Source organism: Zootoca vivipara, chromosome 1, assembly GCF_965207765.1.
Source record: "Zootoca vivipara chromosome 1, rZooViv2.hap1.1, whole genome shotgun sequence".
Lineage (NCBI taxonomy): Eukaryota > Metazoa > Chordata > Lepidosauria > Squamata > Lacertidae > Zootoca > Zootoca vivipara.
In genome coordinates, this window is record NC_142582.1 from 54,365,023 (window position 1) to 54,388,810 (window position 23,788).

A 23,788-nucleotide genomic window follows, 5' to 3' on the forward strand; every position below is an offset into this window, starting at 1 on the left:
CCAAGGTCAAGAAGTGGAGTAAATGTCCCAGGTATCTTATCCCAAGGCTGGCAGCAGTTCATTCCTACGAGATGCTGCCCAGACTGGCTGCCCCCACTTTATGTGGCAAGATTGGGGGCTTTGAGAGTTAACACTCTATGAAGCCCATGAAGCATCAGCCCAAGGGGGAGCCGTGATGGCTGGGGCACCTGCAGCCACTTACGTGTGAAACAGCCCCTAACGCTCTGGTGTGTTTCAGGCCTCAGAAGTCTGTGTGGCATGGCTCTGACTCAAAGGGACGGCGGCTAACAGAGAGCTACTGTGAGACCTGGAGGACAGACGACACAGTGGTGACAGGGCAGGCTTCCTCGCTGGCGTCGGGCAAGCTACTCGAGCAGAAGAGCAGCAGCTGCAAGAACGCCTTCATCGTCCTCTGCATTGAAAACAGCTTCATGACTTCTTCCAAGAAATAAAAAAATGGCACACAACAAAAGCACTGGCTGCAGGTGGAGGAAGGGAACCCAAATGTTTTCCTTTAAGGAACAGGGGAAATGGGCAAGCGGTTCCCACCCCCCACCCCCCACAGGATCATGTGCCCAAGCAGTTCCGTAATATATCAGTCAAGCAGATGAATGAGTGACAAAGCCAAAGAGTGTCTTCCAGCGCAGCTCTGGTGCTGAATGTTTTGTCTCTTTCCTCCTGGCGTGGCTGCTGTGAATCATACCTGCCTGCTGGAGGGGCTGGAGCAGAACAGGCTTGTGTGCAAGGCAATCTCCAGGCAAGTGTGGTACATGGAGCAGTTAACTCTCTTTCTCGCTCTGATCCTGCTCATGTTTAACCCTTGAATTGTTTGTGTGTGTTAAGCTTCCCTGTTTGCCTCTCCCCCCCCATTCCATTCCACTCAGGTGGCCCCTTAAAAAAGCCAAGGCCATGTTGGGATAGGTCAGAAAGTCTATTTATTGTGGCTGAATTAACATAAGGTAGCCCTCAAACAGCAGCGTCCCCCTTACTGTCAGTGTAGCGCTGCAGGTAACTTGGCACCGCCTGCCTTATAGTGGGGACATGGTGCTAAATAACACAAGCTTAGACCCTGCTGGACAGTGCATAATCATCAAAATTAAGATTTCTGTAAACACTGAGGCGGCTTTTCTGTTGTGCATAGTACCAAGGAGAAAAAAATCCTGCCAAAGAGACCAGGAATTTGATTGTCTGCCCCCCCTCCCCTGAGAGTAATATATGGGCTTGCAGAAAATACACTCCCTTATCTCTGCTTGACTCAGCAGCCAGCATAATGCCTTATTTCCAAACATAGATGCAAACACTCTTCATAGCTGGTTGCGATTTTTGTTGCAGAGTTGACAGTATCCTTTGCTGAGACATGCCCAGAGTAGTGAGACTGAACCTTCAAGTCTTGCTATGGCAGAGTTCTCTCCTTTGCTTCTTCCCCCACCCACCACTTTCACATTGTTTAGCTCTAAAAGAGAACTAGAGGTGTTAACAGCTTCCTAAGTGACTTTTGCCTAAGCCAGTCTCCTTACAGGCCATAATGGAAGAAGAAATTGCTTGCCGTTGTAACAATCAGTATTTGGATTTGTGGTTTGTTTTTATACATTTTTATACTTTACTTGCCCTGCCTTCCTCCATTCTCCATAGAGGATGCCTCTACTAGCCATATTCAAAGAAAACAGGTTAGTGCAAAAGTGGCAGGCCGTCCTGGCTGAAGCCTTGGGGGTCATGCTAGCTCTCAGAACCCTCTGTTGCTTTAACCTATCAGAAGTGTGACCAAAGCCCAGTGGTGCAGAACCTATGCTTTGCATGCAGAAGGACCCAGGTTCAAGTCCTGGCACCTCCACTGTAAAATAACAGGTGAGGTGAAAGCATCCTACCTGAGACCCCGAAGAACAGATGGACCTATGGCGAGTTGTGTTTGTAGCAGGGGATCAGATTTATAATCCTCCAGCCAGGAATGTTCTCCTAAATATCCCTAAATATCTCAGATCTGGAATCTGTTATTAGCAACTGCTCCAACATAAGAGATAATACAAAGTTTAGGCAATTAAGAACTCTATCTGTCCAGTAATGACCCTTTCATTTCTCTCCCCTGTCCTCAATACACTGTGGTAGGAACCACCAGAACTAAGCCATTTCTAATAGCTCAGGGGTGGCCAACTCCCAAGAGACTGCGATCTACTCACAGAGTTAAAGACTGGCAGTGATCTGCCCCCTTTTTGGGGGGTTCAGGTCAAAGATGTTGAACTTTTTTTTAGGGAGGAGGAAAGCACTGTTTTGGGGGGGTGCAGGGGGAAATGTTGAGCTTTTTTAGGGGAGCAAAACTTGAGCTTCTTTTGGGGGGGGGCAGTGATCTACCGGTAGATCACAATCTACCTGTTGGACGTGCCTGTAATAGCTGTATTTTCCAGCATTTCTTCTGCTGCATCAGAGCAGAATGGCATCGTGCTGACATTTTCGAGGAGGGGGAAGGACTAGAGTTCACACTAGTCACTGTCTGTTAGTGTGTGTCACCCAAGCACAGGTAGGCAAGCAGTATTTTGCCATTTTAGTGCTGAATGCAGAGTGACTGAAGTCATGCTTATGGGCTTAACTGTGACTGAGCTTCTAGGAGCTCTCCCCCCCCCCCCCATCACAGCCCTTCCACTTCAGTGCCAGAAGCCTTGGCCAGGCAGATGATTGCTGTGTATCAGTTCTGTTTTAAACACATTAATGTCTGAGCATTTGAGTCTGTTTTGACAAACCAAGGTGCTAAATTTCTACCTAGCTTTCATTGATTGTCTTTCTGAAATTTTATTACCAGATAGGGCGGGGGAGCCTGTGCAAGTCACACAATCAGTTTATTACTGTCTACTGTATTTTGTGAAATTTTTAATGCAATTTTAAAAGCCTGTGGATCTCTATATCTTTGTCAGTTGTGTGTTGTGTTCTATAAACTGTTTTCTAAAGGCACTGAATAAAGGAAAGTATCCTCTTGTTATTTGTTGTTCATTTGCATGGAATTGCAACTATGTCCCTGAACTGAATCCTGACTCCATTTGCTCCAGAAGAACTGGAAAAGTGCCTTTTAGGCAGGACGTGCCAGGGTGGCACTCACAGGCCCACGATGCACAATAATAGACTGTTTGCACTGATTTGGTCTTTCTACATTGAATGTACTCCCAGCACACATTTCATCCTCCCTTCTGCACGGAACAGCATCACAAAAGAGCTTTTCATGAGCAATCGAGTGCCTATGGGGCTGATTGGGGGGGGGGCACAGCTACACCTTTTTGTGGCCATGCTCCTTTTCATATGGCTACCATTTTATATTAAGCAGCCACTCTGTGACTACCACCCATGGCCTACTGGTCTAGAAGGATTTGTGGCCCCTGGAGGCAAAACCACATGAAAAGTCCAAGCTAGTTTGGAAAGTCATCTGCTAAAGACCTGATCACTCCCACCTTCCTCTCAAATGCCCACTGAGCATACTACTGCGTCCAGTATAAATTAGTATGTGACAGTGAAGGTATTTGAAAATCAATCGTCTTTGGTGGGGAAAGTGGAAGAGAACAAGAATTTACAAGTCAGAACAAAATGCAGGTGTATACTTCCCAAGGATTATGTTCCTCCGGAGGATCTAAAGTGGTTGTTAAAAGCGCATTGTGCTTCTCACTCACTGTCCCAAATGGATGAGAGGACGTCTTACTCTCAGTCCTGTTTTCTTAAGCATAACTCTAACTTTTAAAAGCAAAATATGAGAAGAAGCTTTCCTCCTAAGAAAATTGAGCTCCAACAAATATTGCAATTCATAACTCCCAGCAGAGTATATCTACTGGTAACAAATTGGTTGTTTTATAAAATGTAAAACTATTGTATTATTATTATTTTTAAAAAAGTACCTGCATCCATCTTGCTCGCTGTTGACTCGTTTAAAGGCTGAGGGGAAAGCGTGCAGAGTATTTTCGGTGTTTAAAACTACATTCATAAAATCACCAGGTACCAACCATAACACTGGCAAATGTCTCCATAATCTCACCTGAGCTCAGGAGCCTATGCCACGCACAATGACCAAGACTGGGGGGAAATCTAGTCGTCTGGTTGCATGCTGCTGATGCACACGCCCAAAAGTCAAGGAAGGCCTTTTCCTTCTGCAGTGACCTGATACTCTGGAAAGCTGAGACGCTTCTAAGTGCTGATTAACGTGGGAGTTCTGTGTGTTGCATCCCAGCTGGGAGTATGCAGGTAGGCCAGCTCCTCTTTTCTTCCCCATCCACCGTTTTCTCATACTTCCAAGTTAGCCAGCTCTGTGCCTCTGTCCTCAACTGGCATGCTGAGTTCCTTGGGTGGCGCTTCCTCTGGAGGTTTTCTGCATCCATTATGCTTCACAGCCACATACACAGATGCAGAAAGATACACCACTGTCAGGAGCGTGAAATAGCTGAAGTAAACGTAGAACTGGAAAAGAGAAAGGGGGAGAGATGATGTGTTGAGGCCCAGTGTCTTATTTTCCTCTAAAGCACTAAAAAAATCAGAAATGATCAGCAGCCCACAGAAGCACAGAATAGAGCTAGGAGGGAAACTCCTTTAAGAACAGGAAGAGCCCCATTGGATCAGAGGTCCATCTACTCTAGCAGCCAGCTAGGTGAAAATTCCCCTCAAGTTCCCACATACAGGCATAACAGCAGTTGTCCCCCACTGCTTTCTGTTTGCCAGAACACAGCATCTGAGCTGGGATGTTCTATGTAGCTATCCTAAGTCAAAATCATATCCCATCTCTGACAGTAGCAGGAATTCCACTCATGATGTACATCTGCCAACCTCATTTGCAGTGACATACATAAAGCTGGAACTCTAGCTAAAAAAGGCACCTTGCTTTTCCTCCAGCCTCATTGATAAAGTCTACTTGAACTAACCCAACCAAATATTTCTCCAATCTGCGCCCGCTACTTCCAATAAGGAAGATTTAAACACACATGCATATCCTGCTGCCATGCTATTCCAACGCACTGCCACCATTTCTTGTCACATGAGCAGCGGGTAATTACAAGGCTTTGTTAAGCCCATCACAGCCATGAGCCAGCAATGACAGCCCTTACGGGAACAGATTACATTTGCAGCTTCCTGATCAGCATATTTTTTTTAAAAAAATATAAGCTCAGTTCTTGCAGAATGGATGGAGCTTTTGTTGAGGACAATGTAAGAGAAATCAGCAAACGGCAAGGATTAGTAGCAATTTACATGTTTATTAGGGGGTAGTTCTGTTAACTCAGCAGAACTTTGCTTGGCAACAAGTTCCACTGAAATCATGTGAGTTGGCATGTGTTCAGGATGACTGTGTTAAGACTGGAACAAACCTTTCATTTTCTGGAAAGGGCAGAACTGAGTGACTACTAGCCACCCTAGAAACCTACCCAAAGCAAGGGCATAAGTCTCTTAACATAAATAAATAAGGAAGATAAAGAACAGAAGTTCTATTTTTCTTGGCTTACATGCCTTTGAGTTTTTGCCAGCCCTGCTTCCACTCCAAAACATGATGGGCAAAGCATAGAATGGGGCCAACAGCCAAAAGTGGGCCAAGCAAGACAAGAGGATCCATTGCAAATAAGTCCCTTTGAGTTCCCACTATGTGGTTCACTAGATTATTCAAAGGACCACCTTCTTCCATAGGAGGAACCTACAAAGTAAGCCCCAAAGGCAGCTAGAACTGGTCAAAAGCCCGCTACCGCAAGCCTCAGCGTAACTTGTGCCTCTTACCTGAGGGTGGATTGAGAGACCCAGACCGCTCTTATCTGTTATGATGATGGTGATGACAGTCTTGAGAACTGTGGCGAGAAAAGTGTTGATTCCAAACACCAGGGCACAGAGCTCTTTGGACAGGGAAGCTGCAATCTGGAAACTTTTGTCAAAGCGAGAGAAAGAGGAAGGCAGGTTAGTTCTGCTCGCAATCACTGAAAAGGCACCAAGGACAAAAGGAGGGTTTGCTTTATGGCTCAGGGTAAGGGTGGCTAGCCTGTGGCCCTCCAGACAATGAAGGACTACAGCTCCCACGATCCCAGACCACTGGCTATGTTCCCTGGGGCTGATGGTAGTTCACAGTCCTGATACTGAAGGATCAAAAGGTGACGCTGCTATGAATGCTTGGCCATCCCAAGCCAGTTATCCCTGTGATAGCTTTGCAAGTCCCACAGGGAGGGCCACAGGTTATCCATCCGAGGATAACAGCCACAGATGGTATGCTGCAGCATCACCGACAAGCAAGGCACTCACAAAGATCAATGCATTTTCACTTACAAGCCGAAGATGGCATAGAGATGGGGCTAACGCTAGTTATTTTGTGTTGGCCTTAGAACAGGCACCCCCAAACTCAGCCCTCCAGCTCCAATTCCCATCATCCCTGACCACTGGTCCTGTTAGCTAGGGGTGATGGGAGTTGTAGTCCCAAAATAACTGGAGGGCCAAGTTTGGGGATGCCTGCCTTATAAGGAAGCTTAGGAGTGTTTACACCAAGAGGAGAGTTTGGGAAGCTGTAATACTTTTATCACTGATGTTAGTGAAACATCCAATGGTTAAAGGCATACAGTTGCTGGCCTGGAAGAGTGCTAAAGACCACCTAATCCAGTTCTTTGTATTTAGTTAACCATCCCCGCCTTAGCATTTCCAGAAAATTAGCTAATCATTCAGAACATCAGCAGCAATCGCTGTAGCTTGTTAACCTAGGCTGAATACTAAAAGCCTCCATCTACCCTGGGACCAAAAGGTTATTCTTGGCATCCTTACAGGGGAGAAAATACATACCGTATATGCTGGCGTATAAGGCGACTGGGCGTATAAGACGACCCCTTACTTTTCAAGTTAAAATATAGAATTTGGGATGTACTCCAGCCCTTTTTTGGCGTGGAGGGGAGGGGAGGCTGTCTTCTCCAGCACTCAAGTCTGCAGCCGGGGAAATGGTGGTTTGTTTGTTTGCTTAGTTATTGAGAGGGGGAAAGAAGCCAGAGAGAGGAGAGATAGAGAAGCAGAGACATCGAGCAAAAGGGGGGAAAGAAACCATAGAGAGGAAGAGATAGAGAGGCAGAGACATCGAGCAAAAGGGGGAAAGAAACCTCACACAGCCAGCGAAAGACGCTGAGCAGCAGTGAAAGAGAGAGCGGAGAGAGAGACAACGAGGCTGGCTGAATGAGCAAAAGGGGAATAGAAGCCATAGAGAGGGAGAGGGAGAGGGAGAGGGAGAGGGAGAGGGAGGCAGAGACATAGATCAAAAGGGGGAAAGAAACCATAGAGAGGAGAGAAATAGAGAGGCAGAGACATCGGAGGCTCACACAGCCAGCGAAAGACGCTGAGCAGAGCAGTTAAAGAGAGAGCGGAGAGAGAGAGAGAGACGGAAAGATCCCTTTGCTTTGCGCTGACAAAAAGAGAAGAGGCAGCAGCTTGACACCAATGAAATACACAAAACTGTATCTCTGTGCTGATCCAGGTCACAAAGCCATGAGGGAGACATTCTCCCTGGCGGGGAGCAGCCCCCTCCCGAGCGCGCTTCTTTGTGTTCATATGGTCACTGCATACAGTGGGGATGCGGCCGTTTTTGAGCTCCCCCCACCGTATGCGGTGACCGCAGATTCTTGGACCCGGCGTATAAGACGGGCCCCCAACTTTTGAAAAAAAATTCCTGGGTTCAAAAGCCGTCTTATACGCCAGTATATACGGTATTAGCATTACAATCCCTCCTTTAGCAAAGCAGATACTAGAAAGCTAAGCTGGTCTACTATATATTGGGGTATGCATGCAAAAAACCCCCCCCATGTCTTTTTGCATGTTGAAAAGAGTGAGAATGATGATATATATCCAGGTAACGACGGATATCATAAACTTTATGTTCCTCACCACCAACGTGACTAATGGAGGCCTAGTCATCAAGTTGTTCTCACCACTCACATGGCTATAGGCACAAGGAACTGGTAGGAGCCCCTGAAGAGGATGTAAGCCACGTAGCAGAGCCAGATGTTGGCAGTAGTGTTCATCAGCAAAAGGAGGCCTGCCTGGAATGCCGTCACTACACCAATCACAAGCTCTGACCACAGTCTCCAACGGATCTTCACGTAGCCTGCAGCAAAGGAGGTGATGGCACCTGCAAAGACACATAGATGTTGTCAAGATGTGGATGAGAGGACCAGATATGGACAGCAAGGCCTCCACTCTCCAAAGCGGCACTCGCAACAAGGCACACAGCAGAACAGTCATTGTTTGGAAAAACCCAAGGGACAATTTCTACCCCAAATATCCAAGGAGATTATTTTAAGCCCAAGGTAATTGAGGAAGAACTTTCTCTTTGGGCACTTGCCTTTGCTTCCCTGAACACCTTTTGCTCCAGACATTTTTACCCCAACACTTTAAACTAGGATACACACATGCACACAATGACAAAAAAAATCCCCAATAATTTCTTGGAATATTTTATGTTCTGTCTGGACAGTTTTTTGTTTGCAGGAATTAAACTGTATACTGCTGAGCGGCTGAAAAATGGGGACATTACTACCATACGAAGGACAAAAAATGTCCTAGAATGGCCGGGGGGAGGGAGAGAGATGATGGCACTCCAGATGTTATTGCAATCTTCCCCAGCCAGAAGTCCAAACATCTGGAGGGCTACAGGTTCCCCTGCCCTGCCCTAGAAGGACTATGCGGCAAGTTATTTCTATGTCAGTTCTGCAACGAAAAGTAAATGGGGAGAGGATTTTTTTGCCCTTCCTAATTGGATTTAGCAAGCAAGGTTTTTTGGGTGGCTTTTTTTTTTTACAGATACTGAATGGGATTCAGCTTCAGTAAAGTGCAACTCTCACAGAAGCAGGGGGGGAAACTTGTCCTGAGACAAGCCCTTAAAAATGTTTCATAACCAAGTTGCTCTGGATCCATCTATAAAGGTAAGAGGTGGGTCACTTTCAACATAATTTCCTGTAATGGGTACCAGCCTTTTGCACCAGAGATGCAATGAATTCAAGTATACACCAAAGTTCTAGCATGGTTTTTAGGATGATGTAAATGAAACAACTTCTGGGTGTGGGGAAAGAGTAAAACTCTTAACAGTATGTTTCTAAACATGGTACCAGCTGGGAAACTGCAATGTAAAACCCAGAGAGTTGAGAGGCAACTCAGGAAAGCCAGTGCTCTTTCCGAAGTGCACCAGACTGATCAAGTTCTTGGGTGTAGCCACTACTGCATCTGCTCCCAATGCTCCCTGTTCTGGTTGACAGTGACCCTACAATCCCTTTTGGCTGGAGATGGCAAATACTGAGCTTCTACCCATCTGCATGCAGAGCATGCACATCATCCCTGAGCTTTAGCACACATTAAAGCATGCTGGTAGACCAACCTTGCAAGCACCAGGCTGGGGAAGGTTAGTGGAATGGTTGGCCTACACTCTCCATGCAGGGAGATCCCTGAGGTGCATCACCTGAAGTTACTTTAAACCCAAGTAATTTTAGCAGAAATTGCCTTTGCATGAATGTACTGTATTTTTCCATGTATAAGACTGTTTTTTCCCTAAAAAATAATGTCAAAAATTAGGGGGCGTCTTATAAAATGAGCCATCTCCCCCCATTTTCTTAAATCTGAGTCCCCAAAATAGGGGACGTCTTATACATGGGGGCATCTTATAGATGGAAAAATACAGTACTTTAGGACCGTGGTCTAGGTCTAGGAGACCCCGCTAGGTGCTCTGAATTCATATTTGGGGCATAAAGCAGAGAGAGAAAAGGGTGGGGTGGGGCTACAATCAAGCTCAAACAGGAAATGGGGGAGGCTCTATATACCGAGGAGCGTTGAAGCCGCCTCCACGCCTCCGTTGTAGATTTTCCTGTTGTCTCTTGTGGGATATATCTCATTCCACAAAATCTGCACATAATACAGTATTAGATAGTAGCCAGCAGAATTGAATATCCACCAAAGGGACCAAAGTCTTAACTGCGGCAGCCGTACAAATGCCGCCAGCTCCTTTAACATCCGGAAAAAGACCATGTTCTTCCAGGTGGGGGCCTTGTGCCACCCTGGATCCCCGGCCTCAGGGTTCATTTTGTCGCGCTCGGAGGGCGAGGTGCCATTGCACATAGGCTCACTCCTGTTGAAGAAGAGGCTGCGCTTGGGGCGTTCCAGGAAGAGCGTCAGCAGCAGCCCAAAGGCCATGAACCCCAGGGAGATGTAATTCAGCGTCGTGAAGGTGGTGCCCCCCACTGTGACACAGAGCTGCCCCAGCACGGAACTGGTGAAGACTCCCATGAGGACCGAGGTACGGGAATAGCTAGCCATGCGCTGGTAGCGCGAAGGGGTGACCAGGGAGAAGATGTACGAAGAGTAGGCCACCCGTGCCGCCATGGTGATGCCGTAGAAGAATTCCATGAACTGCATGGCAAGGATGCTGGTCCCAAAGATTAGCAGCAGCCAGATGGCAATGTGGCTCAGGCTCTGCAGCACCAGCACCGGCTTGTACCGCAGGTAGTCGGTCAACAGGAAGATGGGCACCAAGACAGCCATGTATGAGTAGGACAGCACAGGTGTGATTTCATTGGTTACCTGAGAGAGAAAAACCAAAGCAATTGCAACGCCTTCCAACAACGAACGACAAAACTCTATGAACACCCTGCCCCTCAAAGCCCCAAGTGATGCCAACCCAAAGCTGGGTTTGAGAACCCCAGATGTTAGGAACAAAGATTCTCACTATATCTGTAGTCAAACAACCTAGTCCCTATTTTCCCTCAACCACTGATTTGGAGCTCTCTTCCTACATTTCTTTTGCTGAGCAAGATGTGCAGAGGCATGATATGCCCCCCTCTTGAAGCAACAGCACATGGTAAATCAATGAGGTTTCAACACAACCACCCCAGCGCGTACGCAAGAGGCTACTGCAAAAGACAGCAGTCTAGACTTTGTGTGTGTTCTGCCATAATCCAAGGGTCCACAAGTGCAATATGGCAGAGCCCAATCTCCAGAAGCTAAACCCCCAACGCCTCCCAAAGTGATTGCACTGATGGAACTTCCAAAAGCAACCCCACATAGGAAACTTCCTTATATCGAGCTCATCTAGTTCAGTAATTGTCTGCCCCAGAGGAGGGCAGCTAATGACCAATGGTCTGGTATTATGGGAGTTCTAGTCCAACAAAACCTAGAGAGCCACAGGTTTTCTCGGCCCTATCAAGAGATGCCAGGGATTGAAACTGGGACCATGCTCTACCACTGAGCTATGGCCCTTGACCCCGGTGCTGGTACATCTACGTAACGAGATTGGCATTATTACGACTATGCTCTAAATCCCATGTCGTAGATCTCCCAAATCACTAAGTGAGAGCATGAAGAAATGGTGGCTTTAATCTGCATGCACAGCATTCTGCCATCAGACACAATGTTAAACATTTTTAACTCCAAGTTAATACATCCAAACTCTGTCTGGAAAAGCACACTCAGTACTTCGTATGCTATCACTACTAACCTTCCTCAGCAAATCCACACGGAATTCTGTGGTTCATCAAGCCGTAATCGCTCTGACCTATATTCCATCTTCCAAAATGCACAACCTGACATTTTACTTTAGTAATAACTTTATGACCGGGTCAGTTTACCAAGCTACCTAGGCATTACTAAGTAGTCCACGGTTCACAGTGAAGTTTCCTTTACTTGCTTGCTGAAGGCAGGCAAGGGTGAATTCTCCTAGGAGGTGAATTGTTACTGTTGGCTCAGGCCGTTTTTACTGATATATGTAAGCTATTTCTATGTTGCCCAAAACAGCTTAGAATAAAAAAAAAATCAAAGCAGTACAAAACAAAACTTTATTAACCATGCCATTAAAATCAATAAATATTTAACTCATAAATACAAAACAAGAGCAACAAATAGCACAGATGCACTCCAGCCAGTCACTCCAGCTTATCTTAACCAAAAGCAGATGGGGAAGACATTTGGGCTCACAAACAAACAAAAGCAGGGAGTGAAATAAAAGTCTTGGGGAAGGGAGCTTCTTAAACAGGAGCACACCACACACAAAAAATCCCTATCACATGTGCTGCCAGTCTAATTTACCCACTGACAGATCTACGAGCTGAGGTCAACAGGAAGGTCCAGGCATATGCCCAACATATGGGCATAGATGGTCCTTCAAGAAACTCTATTTTAACTAGCTCTTATAATTGGGCCTGGAAACAAACTGGCAGCCAGTGCAGCTGATATAATACTGAAGCCATATGTTCTGAGTGCTTTATCCCAACTAACATCTGGGCAGCTGCATTTTGCACTACTTGATGTTCCCAAACAATCTTCAAAGGAAGCCCTACTTTAAACCCATTGCAGCAGTCTAGTTTGGAGGTAGCCAGTGCATGGGTAACTGAAGCAAGATTTATCACACTAAGATAGGGCCTTTGGCTGCTGTAACAGCCAAAGCTGGTAAGGGCGCTCCTAGCCACTGCTGTCTGTCCTTCCACAGATTGATTTGTATAGGGTCTGGACAGACCCCGCAAACTGCAAACTTGGTCCTTTAGAAGGAGTTCAACCTCAGCCAGAATCTGCTGCTAACCTCCTTCTGGATTAACTGGCTTTCCTTAACCATGACCGCTTTTAAATTAGGAGAGGCTCTCACTGCAACCAACTTTGGGAGTCCTAACCCTGCACTATTTTGATCACCTGTTTTCCGGTATCGTTTTGCAGTGCACTGAGAACACTTTACACAGTGCACAGAGCAGGCAAGCATACTAATACAAGCACAGCACTGTGTGCTGGTTCAAGGGAGGCGAGGCGCTGGTGACACTCAAATCTGCTGAACTGTGCAAAATGTCCTGGGGGCCCCTTGATTTCTGGAAAGGCACCTGCTGATCACAGTTGCCTAATTACAAATATTTGGTCTTGCAAAAACAAAACATCTCGAGCTCCTTTCATTGGGAGCCCAAAAGCAGACACCACCCCCCTTCCAGGTCCCTTGCTAAGGAGGTCAGCTAAGCTTCTTCCAGCCTCTTTTGATTGGAACTTGCTTCTTTTCTAGCCATGGAAACAAATCAGCAGGAGGGACTCTGATCCTTGGCCAGAGCTGCCCTGCTAGGACACAGACCCAAAAAATAAAGCTTTCGCCCAATGAGTGGTGGGGGGGGCGGTGCGGAAGGGACAGCCTCGTGAACAGGACTCATGGAAGGTTAAACTCACTTGCCCCATCAGGAGAGACAAAACATTATGATGGATGCCGCAAGGGACATTTGGCACAACCACCCTGTCAAGTTGTGTTTTAAATGCTACCTAGACCATAAAATTGCAGGCATTTGTGTATGCTTTACACATAATTTGCCCATAAATTGGTGTGCCTGGGAGAAAATCCACATATCCTTAGTTAACACTTGAGCCATCCCGACTGTTTTGCTATATTTCAAAGGCAAATCTGCAATCCTGACCACAGCTCTTATTTTTAAAGTATATGGGCTTGATCTATAAGAGCATCTATTATCTTCATATTGAAATCTGTAGGGCTGATAGTCCTAGATCCTGAGAGGGCTGCACATAAATTGTTGGCTTATATCAGGGGTGCCCAAACTTTTTTCAAAAAGGGCCAGATTTGATGAAGTGAACAACATGCATGAGGGCCGACCAAAGTTGTTTTAGGATTTTACCCCAGGACATATACAGTCATACCTTGGGTTACAGCTGCTTCAGGTTGCGTCTTTTCGGGTTGCACTCCATGCCAAACCCGAAAGTACTGGAGCGGGTTACTTCCGGGTTTCGGTCCACATGCATGCGCAGAAACACTAAATTGCGCTTTGTGCATGCACAGAAGCGCCGAATCGCAACCCGCGCGTGCACAGGCACAGGTTGTGAACGTGCCTCCCACATGGATCACGTTCGCAACCCAAGCGTCCACTGTACTACCACGGGGGCCAAAACGGACTTTGGACATGCCTCACTTATATAGGCCATTTATTATATTGCACCGTTCTTTCATCGTGGACATACACAGGGGTGCCAAGTGGCTTGCCATCCAAGCACTTAGCACAGGCACCCCCAAACTGCGGCCCTCCAGATGTTTTGGCCTACAACTCCCATGATCCCTAGCTAACAGGACCAGTGGTCGGGGAAGATGGGAATTGTAGTCCAAAACATCTGGAGGGCCGAAGTCTGGGGATGCCTGACTTAGCAGAACCTATTTGTGTCTATTTGTCTATCTGTGGGCAGTTCCTGTTTGGTTTTCTGTTCAATGAGTTTGGGAAATGTGAACACATAGAGGTCATAGGCTGAGCCAATACACAGGGTTGAAATCTCTGTTCTAGGGCAATAATTATGGATGTGGTCCTACAATTTTTCCTGCTCTAGGAACTGCTCTGTGTCCACTGGCATGTGCTGGAACTATATTTTTTACCATAGTCCAGCACTATGTCTCAAAGTACGGTACTACCTCATTGAATTCAACCTGTAGGATATTTCAATCTATCACTAGCAAGGCCACTGCCTTCCCTCAATCTCCTCGTCTTTTAGGCTGGGAGAGGCTTAGAAGGATACACAAAGTTCTAGTGGGAGCCATGGAATGGCTTTCCTTACTTTCACACCATCCGTGCCCCCTGCCCCAAAAGAGTGGAAAATGGGAGCCTCCCTTCGGGCCAGGGTTTACTGCTCCACTGAACATCAAAAAAGTTAAATGAGTGGGGCAAAAAAATCAGAGAGAAAGAGTGCCTAAGTCTGGAGAGATTCTGTACACACACCCACACACCCTTTGTCCTTTCAGGATGTAAAGAAACTGCTCACACAGTAATCAGCATGTCTCTGAGCTTTGGCCCTTCCAAAAGGGCAAAGTTGGAAGGCAGAATTACGTGATCATGTATGTATACAGGCTGCCTCCCTGTCACCTCTCCCAGCCAGGCCTGTGCGGGATGAGAGTTGCCCCATGTCCCAGAGAGGCCTTTGAGGACAGAAAATAGAAATTATTCATTGCTAAAGGGAGAGATAGATGGTTTAAACATAAACCACCAGGAAATTAGGTCAGCAGGTCAGAGAGTTAAGTTCAGCAAGGCTGTTGCAATCCCAGCTCATATTCTTTAAGGCAGTTCAGAGTTCTCAGAATTGGGGGGAGTCGTGGAATACAGACTTCTCCCCCTCCCCGCTTAAAGCTAGTAACAGAGAAATCCATACAACATTTGTGAAGGGTGCTTTTTAAATTGCTAGATAATAAAAAAGCAAGAAGAAGCGCTGTTGGCTAGTGGACAGATTAACCAACTGAAAGCATTTTTTAATTTATTATGTCCAAAATGTGAACAAAATAAAAAATCAAAAATCTAAGTTTACAATAATTCTAAGTTTAGAAAATTTACTATTTGAAAAATGTGGGAGGTTACCAGCACAGACATTTTAATATCATTATTTGGAAAGACCAAGGGAAAATATTTGTACTCAAACAGCTACTTTACAAAACAAACAATTGAAATTGAATGTATCATTAAATCAAGCAAGGGGAGCTTCAAGCTTCCCTGAGTATGATCTGTATTTCTCTATATCTGTCATGGCAGAGGGTCTTCCAATGCACTAGGGTTGGTGTCCTCCCAAAAGCACCATGGCACTCTCAAAACTCCCTTAGTACCCACCAAGATTCTCACCCTTTTCAGTTTTTCAATTGAGGATTATTATTTTCCACATGAATGGCACTGAGCTGATTGGAAAACACTTTGCAGGCCATCTAGATACTTCACCTTCTGACCTAAATGTCCCCAGAATGCCTCTGTGCATGACGTAGGGGGTATTTGGCATGATTTTTGGTTTGATTGTGTGCTTTAACTGATTTTTTTATTATTTTATTTTTGGAGGGGGGAAAGTGTTTGAGAGATGTTTTGCCCACTTTTCTTTTGTTTGTGGTGTGTGGATTTTGCCTATATTTGGGAGGTGTTTTCTGCTTTTTTTTGCCTGCTTTGGAGTTTCTGCCGCTGCTTTGGCTATTGTATTTTTTTGGGGGGGGGAGATCCACAAGCTTTGCCAATTTTTCTTCTGTGAAACTGGAATTCTGTGATGCCAATGGCAATTTATTAAATTTGCAATTGTTTATGTGGGCCTAAGAAGGTTGGGGACCCCTGCAGTAGGGCATGATCTGATAAAAAAAATCCCAATGATTTGAATGGAAAAGATTCAAACATGGTCAACTCTCTGCTGAAAACTGACGAGACTCAGAAATACTTGCTATTTTTCTTTCGCGCAATAGGATCATTCCCAAGATAATGATTTCAGCATGTGGCTTTTTGTAATATTGAAATCTGTGATTAGATCCATTTGTAGTTTTTAAATGAGACATCAGTAGAAAAAGCAAATACTGAAACGTTTATATCAAATTAATGTTCTAGTGCTCAGTTTGATTCCTTGTTAGGCATTTACTACCTGGCAATGTTCAGTTCTTTACTTTGTAAATCACACCCCCAAATCTCCCCTCTCTTCTCGCCCCCACAGTCAACACACACCAATTATCCTCCAGCAAAAATGATCATTCTGACTGCAATTGTAACTGAGTGGAATGAAGTCCCCAGAGTGTATTCATCCTCAGAAGTCACATGAAGAAGACTGGCAGTACCCCATCTCCTTTGAGCAGAAATACAGTCATACCTCATGATACGTCCGCTTCATGTTGTGTCTTTTCAGGATACGGACGCACCGAACCCGGAAGTCCCGGAATGGGCTACTTCTGGGTTTGGTGCATCCGTAACCTGCGTGCATGCGCAGAAGTGCTAAATCGCGTTTTGCGCATACACAGAAGCACCGCATCGTGTCACGTGCGTGCACAGATGTGGCGCTTCATGTTGCGGCCTTTTCATGTTGCGAACGGGCCGCTGGAACAGATCCTGTTCGCGACATGAGGTACCACTGTATATGCTTCCTTGCTGCGGAACCCTCTCCCTGAAACACTGTTCAAGTCACACACACAAGGTGGTTTGGCTCTATTCATGAGGAGGAGGAGGAGGAGGAGGAGGAGGAGGAGGAGGAGGAGGAGGAGGAGGAGGAGAGAAGAAGAAGAAGAAGAAGAAGAAGAAGAAGAAGAAGAAGAAGAAGAAGAAGAAGAAGAAGAAGAAGAGGAAGAGGAGGAGGAGGAGGAGGAAGAGAAGTATGGATTTGATATCCTGCTTTATCACTACCCTAAGGAGTCTCAAAGTGGCCAACAATCTCCTTTCCCTTCCTCCCCCACAACAGACACCCTGTGAGGTGAGTGGGGCTGAGAGACTTCAGAGAAGTGTGACTAGCCCAAGGTCACCCAGCAGCTGCATGTGGAGGAGCGGAGACGCGAACCCGGTTCCCCAGATTACAAGTCTACCGCTCTTAACCACTACACCACACTGAGCCCTTGACTTAGTCCCAATGTTTACTTACTAGAAGTAACAGGTCAACAATGCTTCACTATCTCAGAGAGAAGCTTCAGTTAACAACTCTGCACCTTAACCTGTTACTTCCAGATAAGGAGCAAATGTTTGCATGTCTTGGAAGCTTGAGGCTTTATTGACAGATCAAGGCTACCAAGGTATCAAGCCAGAGAACTGGGGCAGTTCAGAGGTAATGTCAAATGGTAGCTTGCCCTATTGTGAATGAGGACCCAGGAGTCTTGTGCTAATGTACTCCCTCCTTCTCTTCCCATTCTGCATGGTGATCCCCTGCCTCCTACTCTGGTTCAGAGCATACAGTAGTTAACCATTTAGTCCAAAAACTCATCTATGGTATGAGCTCGCCCTGGGATTGAAAACCAGTTTGCCAGGTGGGATTAAATGGCTCTCCTCAAACCAGGAAAGAGGCAGGGAATTGCCATGAATTGGATCAGGGAGTGCTTGAGTTCCTAACTGCTCCATCAGTGTCAAAAACATGGTTTGGTGTGGTGTCCAAAGCAAGTCAACGAGAGCTGGATAAGATGTGCAAGGGATTTCACTAGATTTATGAGAATCAGGGCCTTCCACATGCTCTGCAATTTACACCACTTCACTGCCCTCCTCCTTCTCATTATTAACTGCACTCTTCCAATATGCCCTCTGTCTCCTGGCAGAGAGCACCACTTGTTGCTGAAACTACTAGAGAATAGCCAGGAGCAGATTGTGAAAGAAAAGGAGGTCATGGTTGAAGTAAGAAGTTGCTGAGTAATTCCTTAGCTACAGTTAGGGGCAAAGATACACTTTGATGCCATCTGCCAGCAGGAAGGAACGCTGTGTCCCATCTCCCAAAGGTACCCAGCCACCCAAAAGTGCTAAATCCAAAGGAAAGAAAACAACTAAGGATGGATGGAATGAACGGGAAGAGGAACAACAAAGGGGGGAATCTTAAAACAATGCAGCATTTGAAGAAAGGGAGAGAGAAAGAAAGAAAGAAAGAGAGAAAGCCCAATGCATTTAAACATGTTGCTTCCTTCCTGGGCAAAAAGATCCTACATTGTTAGAACAGTTCACAGTGAGCAGGTAACTCAAGATGCTTACTTAGCTAACCCAGCTGAACAATTCACTTACAAACTCAAACTGTTAAACAGGCAGGCAGACAACAGGATGTTCTTTTTGGTTGCATTTAATTAAAAAAGAAGCACACTGGCACCCTGCAGCACTGTGACCAAACGATAAAACACTTTCCCAGTGATTTCCATTACTTTGTTAACTACGTGAAGCACAATCCATTTCCCATCAGGCATGCAATGCTGCATGGCAAGGGCTGCGTACGCTGGCACTGGCTCAGCACAAGCCTCTTCTCTCACTGCCCTTTGTGTCCAGAATCACCAAATTACGGCACTGGAAAGGACCGTGGAGGTTACTTTGTCGGACACTCTACTAAGCGTAGGCTCTACAATGCAGGATGCAGCCTCAACATCCCTGAGCTGGTCATCCAGCCTCTGCTTAAATACCTCAAGCAAATGAGAGTCCACCATCTCCCAAGCCAGTCTGTGCTTCTGATAGCTCAAGGCTTATCCACACTTACCTTTAGTTGTTTTGCCCCAAGCTTTCTCTACAAAAACCTGCTCCTTAAAGCTGAATTGGAGCAAATGTCTATTTGTGTTTTCCTCCAATTGCTGTTTGCTCCAATAGAGCTTTAAAGTGCAGGTTTCCATGGGGAAAGCTACGAAGGAGGAGGAAAAAAGTGCTCTGACACAGAGCTTTAAATCGCAGACCGTGGCTGGAAAAAGCTGGGGAAAGGTAAGTGTGGATAAGCCCTCAATGTTTGGACATGTCTCCTAATGTGTAGCTGCACAACAGGAAGCCTATGCCCACCTGTCTTCTGCACATCCCAGCCACCCCTCTCCTCCCCATGGGCCACCCACTGAAGCCATACCCTGATCCACTTCCACCTCTCAATTTTCCCACCAGCACACACAGGAAGGATATGGGGATGAAGAAGCAGCCATCCCTAGCCTACTGCCCCAAACCAGGAGCTACTTGGGAAAACATGCTCCGTTCACATGCCAGGGCTCCCTTTGGCCTTCTGCAACTCTCCCCTGAGCTCACCTCTTCCTTTGTGAAGTTCTTCTCTGACCCCAACAGGTACGGTGTGATGAAGCTCTCTCCAGGTCTGATCTGGTTCATGAAGCCATAGAAACAGAGGTAGAACACAAGGAGCTTCCAGCGTGGGTCCGGGGGTGGGTCGGGGGGTTGCTTTTCGGGGTTTCCAGCCTCAGCAGACATGGCTCGCCCACGTCGTCTCAATCAGTTGTAGGAGAGAGGAGCTCTTTTCACACCATCCCTGTCCCTTGGCCACAGAAAAGCCTCCAGCACAAATAGGTGTGACTGCAGAAAAATGAGAGTTTGGCACCGCGTCAAATTTCCTAGTTGGAACATTGCAAACTAATACCCCCATCATCTGGGTAGGAATTTATTTAATTTTGTAGCTACAAATCTAAGAGAACAAACAACACACTGGTTCCCGCTCCCCTGCTGCCACTACAATGCCTTTCAAGTCTGCTTCCAAATGGTGCCTGTGAATGCTTGAAGGCTGCCAGATCAGAACTTCAAAAAACCAAGGAATGCTGAAGCAGAGTTTAATCAGCTGGACTGATACATTTGTTTTCTACTCTTTTACTCCAAGCAGCTTAGAGCAGAGGTTTCTTTAAGGCTCACAACAGCCCTGCGAGGTAGGTGGGCTGAAAAATACCCAAGGACACATTGGTCACATTGTAACTGAGCAAGGATAAGAACCAAGTTTGCCAGCCATACAAATCCAACACTGCCGCTGCTGTAACACACAGGCTCTGAATGAGGAATGAGTGGCAATAACAGTGGTTAATACTTATGATTAACTACTGACCACTAAATACTGGCATGCATGGTACATGAAGTTACTTTTCAAGACCAATTGGGTTTTTCAGCTGGTTCAAGTGGTTGTGAAGAGGCTTCGGTGCACTGAAACATGGCTGTCCATGCAAGCATTCGATACATGACTGGAATTCATTCAGCAGTGTGGAACTGAATGGTCTTATGTATGTGTTTTATGGCCTCATTCTGTTTTGGTTGTTTTCCTGAATTACTGTTACCCACTCTGAGATACAGTATTAAAGGCCAGATAATTTTTTTTTTGTGTGTGTGTGTGTGTGTGTGTAAATGAGCATATTATGCCGGTACTGCAAGAGACCTGAAACCCTGGAGAGCCACCATCAAACAAGGCGGACAATGCAAGTGAGCTGGATGGACCAATGGTCTGACTGAGTATAAGGCAGCTTCCAATGTTCCCACAATTTGCACTGAACCAAACTGGCCAAAGCGCTGGTTTGGGGCAGCCCATAAAATCCCAAATGCCTGGGGCCAGTCTATCCACAAGCCCAGCATCTCTCATAGGTGCACATTCGTTCTGCCCGGACACGGAAGTCCAGCGCCGAGGGCCTTCTGACGGATCCCTCACTGCGAGAAGCAAAGCTGCAGGGAAGCAGGCAGAGGGCCTTCTCAGTAGTGGCACCCACCCTGTGGAACGCCCTCCCATCAGATGTCAAAGAGATAAAGAACTACCTGACATTTAGAAGACATCTGAAGGCATGTTTAGGGAAGTTTTTAAATGTGTGACATTTTAATGTATTTTAATTTTTTGTTGGAAGGTGCCCAGAGTGGCTGGGGAAACCCGGCCAGATGGGCAGGGTACGAATAATAAATTATTTATTATTATTATTATTATTATTATTATTCTGCACTGATCACGAAGGAGAGCAGACATGCTTTTCTCTCTCCTGAGATATGCTTAAATTAACGCTTGTAAATATGCCACATTCCTCTCTCTCGCATCGTTTCTGCTGCACAGTGGGTCCTTCTACTACAGCATGTCCTGGCTTCTAAAGCCTGGGTCGTTATTTCACGCTTACGCCGGAGGGTGGAGATCGCCCGGCAGCCGGCCAGGAGGGCCTGATACCGCTGGGGACTGCCAGCTGTCCTCACGTCTCCCATGGTGTTTGCAAACAGCATCGAGGCTGAGGAATTGGTGGAGTGAAGGAGAAACAAATTTATGCTTTTTTCTTATGCCACCCACTAGTCCCACCCACATAATTTGGCATAACTTGCACCACTGTAATTGTGGGTGCAACTAAATTCATCCCATAGGAGTGAATGGAAAGCCAAAACTGATGGTTTACATTCCCCCCCCCAAGAAAAAACCCTAGCCAAAAGCAGCTAGGATGCATATTCATCTCACACAGGAGGTACACTAACATATTCTTATAAGTTTTTTGGAGGGTCAAGACTCACCTAAAATATATGGATTCAATAAAGGGTATATGGGTATATACAGGTTATCATAAAGACACCACAGTCTCTGTTGTGTCTCATTGCCCAAAAGGAAACACAGACCCTGCTAAGAGTGCCTGGTACCCCTGGAATCTCGCACTGCTTGGAGTTTGGGGTGACATGTAACAGAATCTACCTGGTTAGCATTCCTCTGCCTGTGATTTTCTGAATGTATTATATGATGTAGTTTAAGTAGCTGTAAGATTACATTCAGCTCTCAACCAAATACTGTATGTAAAGAAAGCCAGCCAGCTAGTCACATGTGGTTTATTACGCAACTTACTCCCTTGGAATGTTATAAACACCAATGCAGTAGACGGCTGCTCCTATACCAGTTCACGAGAACTACAGCAATTAACCCTACTAATATTTACATACAATTGCTTGTGTGCACACATATTCTCTTCAGCAGAGGGGGGAATGTACATTGTGCTTGGCACTTACAAGTAAAGGGCCAAGATTCAGAGAGCTGGAATTCCAAAAGTCATGCAGTCCAACTCTCTCAATGCAGGTGGTCAACCAGCCTCAGATTAAAAACCTCTAGGATAGTTCTCTATTTTGGGGGCAATGAACAGGTGTTTTTTAAAAATAAAAAATAGCTTTGGGAGTTGTATGAGTGCGCCAATTGTATGGGGGGGGGGGTCCAGTCTGACTAAATATATCACCATCTACATTACTTTATAACAATTATTGTAAAAAAAAACACATAGGTCTGGAGGACTACATAATGATCTGTAGGCTCATCAGGAGAACATCAGTACTGTATTCCACAGCTGCAGTCATTAAAAATGAGCCCCCCTCCCCACTTAACAGCAGAGTTTGGTATATGCGTTACAGATCTTCCATAGTTTAAAGTTGCCATCCTAAAAACCAGGAAGCCTATTTGTGAACACAATAGGATTTACTTCTAAGCATTGTTAGGATATTTGCACTGTAAACAAGCACCGTTTCAGGATATATTTACCACCAACACCTTCCTGTTTAGAAAGACTTTACCACTAAAACCTTCCTGTTTAGAAAAGCTTTGGGAGCATGAATTGGGTGTGTGAATGTTTTCTGCTTTTAACTTGTTGCAAGGAATTGTTTCCACTGTTGGAAGGCAGCCAATTACTTTAATTGCTGCTTCATATCTGCTTTTGTATTCTGATATTTTCGTAATCTCGTTCTCCTGTTTAATTTCACCCCGTGTCATAAGCCACCTTCAGCTTTTTCAAAGGAGCGGCCGGGATACACGTTTTAAAGGCCTGCATACATTAAGTTAAAAAAACTAAAAACTAAACACCCCTTCAAACGCGCGGCAAGGTGTGGCCGCGACAAGTTTTACTACCTCACACACGGCTTCCCAGGTGTCAAAACATATATTTGACACAGGAGCAACGTGGGCGAGACACCTGACCTGACCTATGCTCCTTTGCACAGAGTATCAAAAGCTGCAACAAGTTCCGCATCTCTTTCCAGGACCAGCCTAGTTAGGGAGCATTGGGGTTTTGCGGTTTTTTGCAGGATAGAGCCCTTGGCGGCCCTGCATCTCCCAGGTGGCATCCCAAACATTTCCCTCTGGCTAACAAGGCTGGTCCCGGCGCCCGCCACAGGCCCGTCGCCCCCCTGCTCTCCCGGCCCCTTCTCCTACCTTTTGCCTCTTGCTCTCCCAATGCACGGATTCAGGCTCCTCGCAAGCGGCACCCCGCCGCCATCCTGTCCCTGAGCAGCGCGCGACTCTCACAGCGCCGCGCGGGGAAGGAGCTCTGCAGGCGCCTCTCGGCGCAAAGCCCTCCCCCAGGCGCCAGCAGCCTCTCGCACGTGGAGAGAGGTGAGGCGGGGAGGGACCGGTGCCTCCTGGGGACTGTAGTTCTGACGAGGCCCCGGCCCTGGGCAAGGCACGGAGGAACTACAGCGCCCACAATGCAAGGAGGGCGGAAGATGCTCCGCAGATAAGCAACAACGCGCCAACGAAGCCACGCGCTCGCCTGTTTCCGCCCCATCCCGTTTGCAAAAATCAAATCCAACCCGGCCAGCTCGCCCGACTTGGCGTTACTGTTTTCTTCACCGGGAACGACATTAAAATATGAGCGACCAGGAAAACTTTTCGCAGTGTCTGCCAGCAACTAGCG

General features: G+C 46.3%; 2 protein-coding genes across 4 annotated transcripts in view; one reads left to right on the top strand and one right to left on the bottom strand.

The window, feature by feature from the left end:
- The window catches only part of COL18A1 (collagen type XVIII alpha 1 chain), a 157,636-nt gene extending 154,668 nt beyond the window's left edge, over positions 1 to 2,968 (top strand). For all 3 annotated transcript variants that reach the window (XM_035124182.3, XM_035124164.3, XM_035124174.3), the window contains one exon: positions 239 to 2,968. In XM_035124182.3, the coding sequence (XP_034980073.1) occupies positions 239 to 452 (214 nt within the window). In that variant the 3' untranslated portion in view covers positions 453 to 2,968. The remainder of the gene's footprint in view (positions 1 to 238) is intronic.
- Positions 2,329 to 23,477, bottom strand: SLC19A1 (solute carrier family 19 member 1). Its single transcript, XM_035124194.3, has 6 exons — positions 23,308 to 23,477; positions 19,422 to 19,700; positions 9,777 to 10,533; positions 7,903 to 8,095; positions 5,725 to 5,866; positions 2,329 to 4,425 (listed from the first exon to the last, which is right to left on the bottom strand). The coding sequence occupies exons 2-6, from the start codon at positions 19,596 to 19,598 to the stop codon at positions 4,252 to 4,254; spliced, it is 1,443 nt and encodes a 480-aa protein (XP_034980085.1). The 5' UTR covers positions 19,599 to 19,700; positions 23,308 to 23,477; the 3' UTR covers positions 2,329 to 4,251.
- Positions 23,478 to 23,788: the final 311 nt, after the last annotated feature.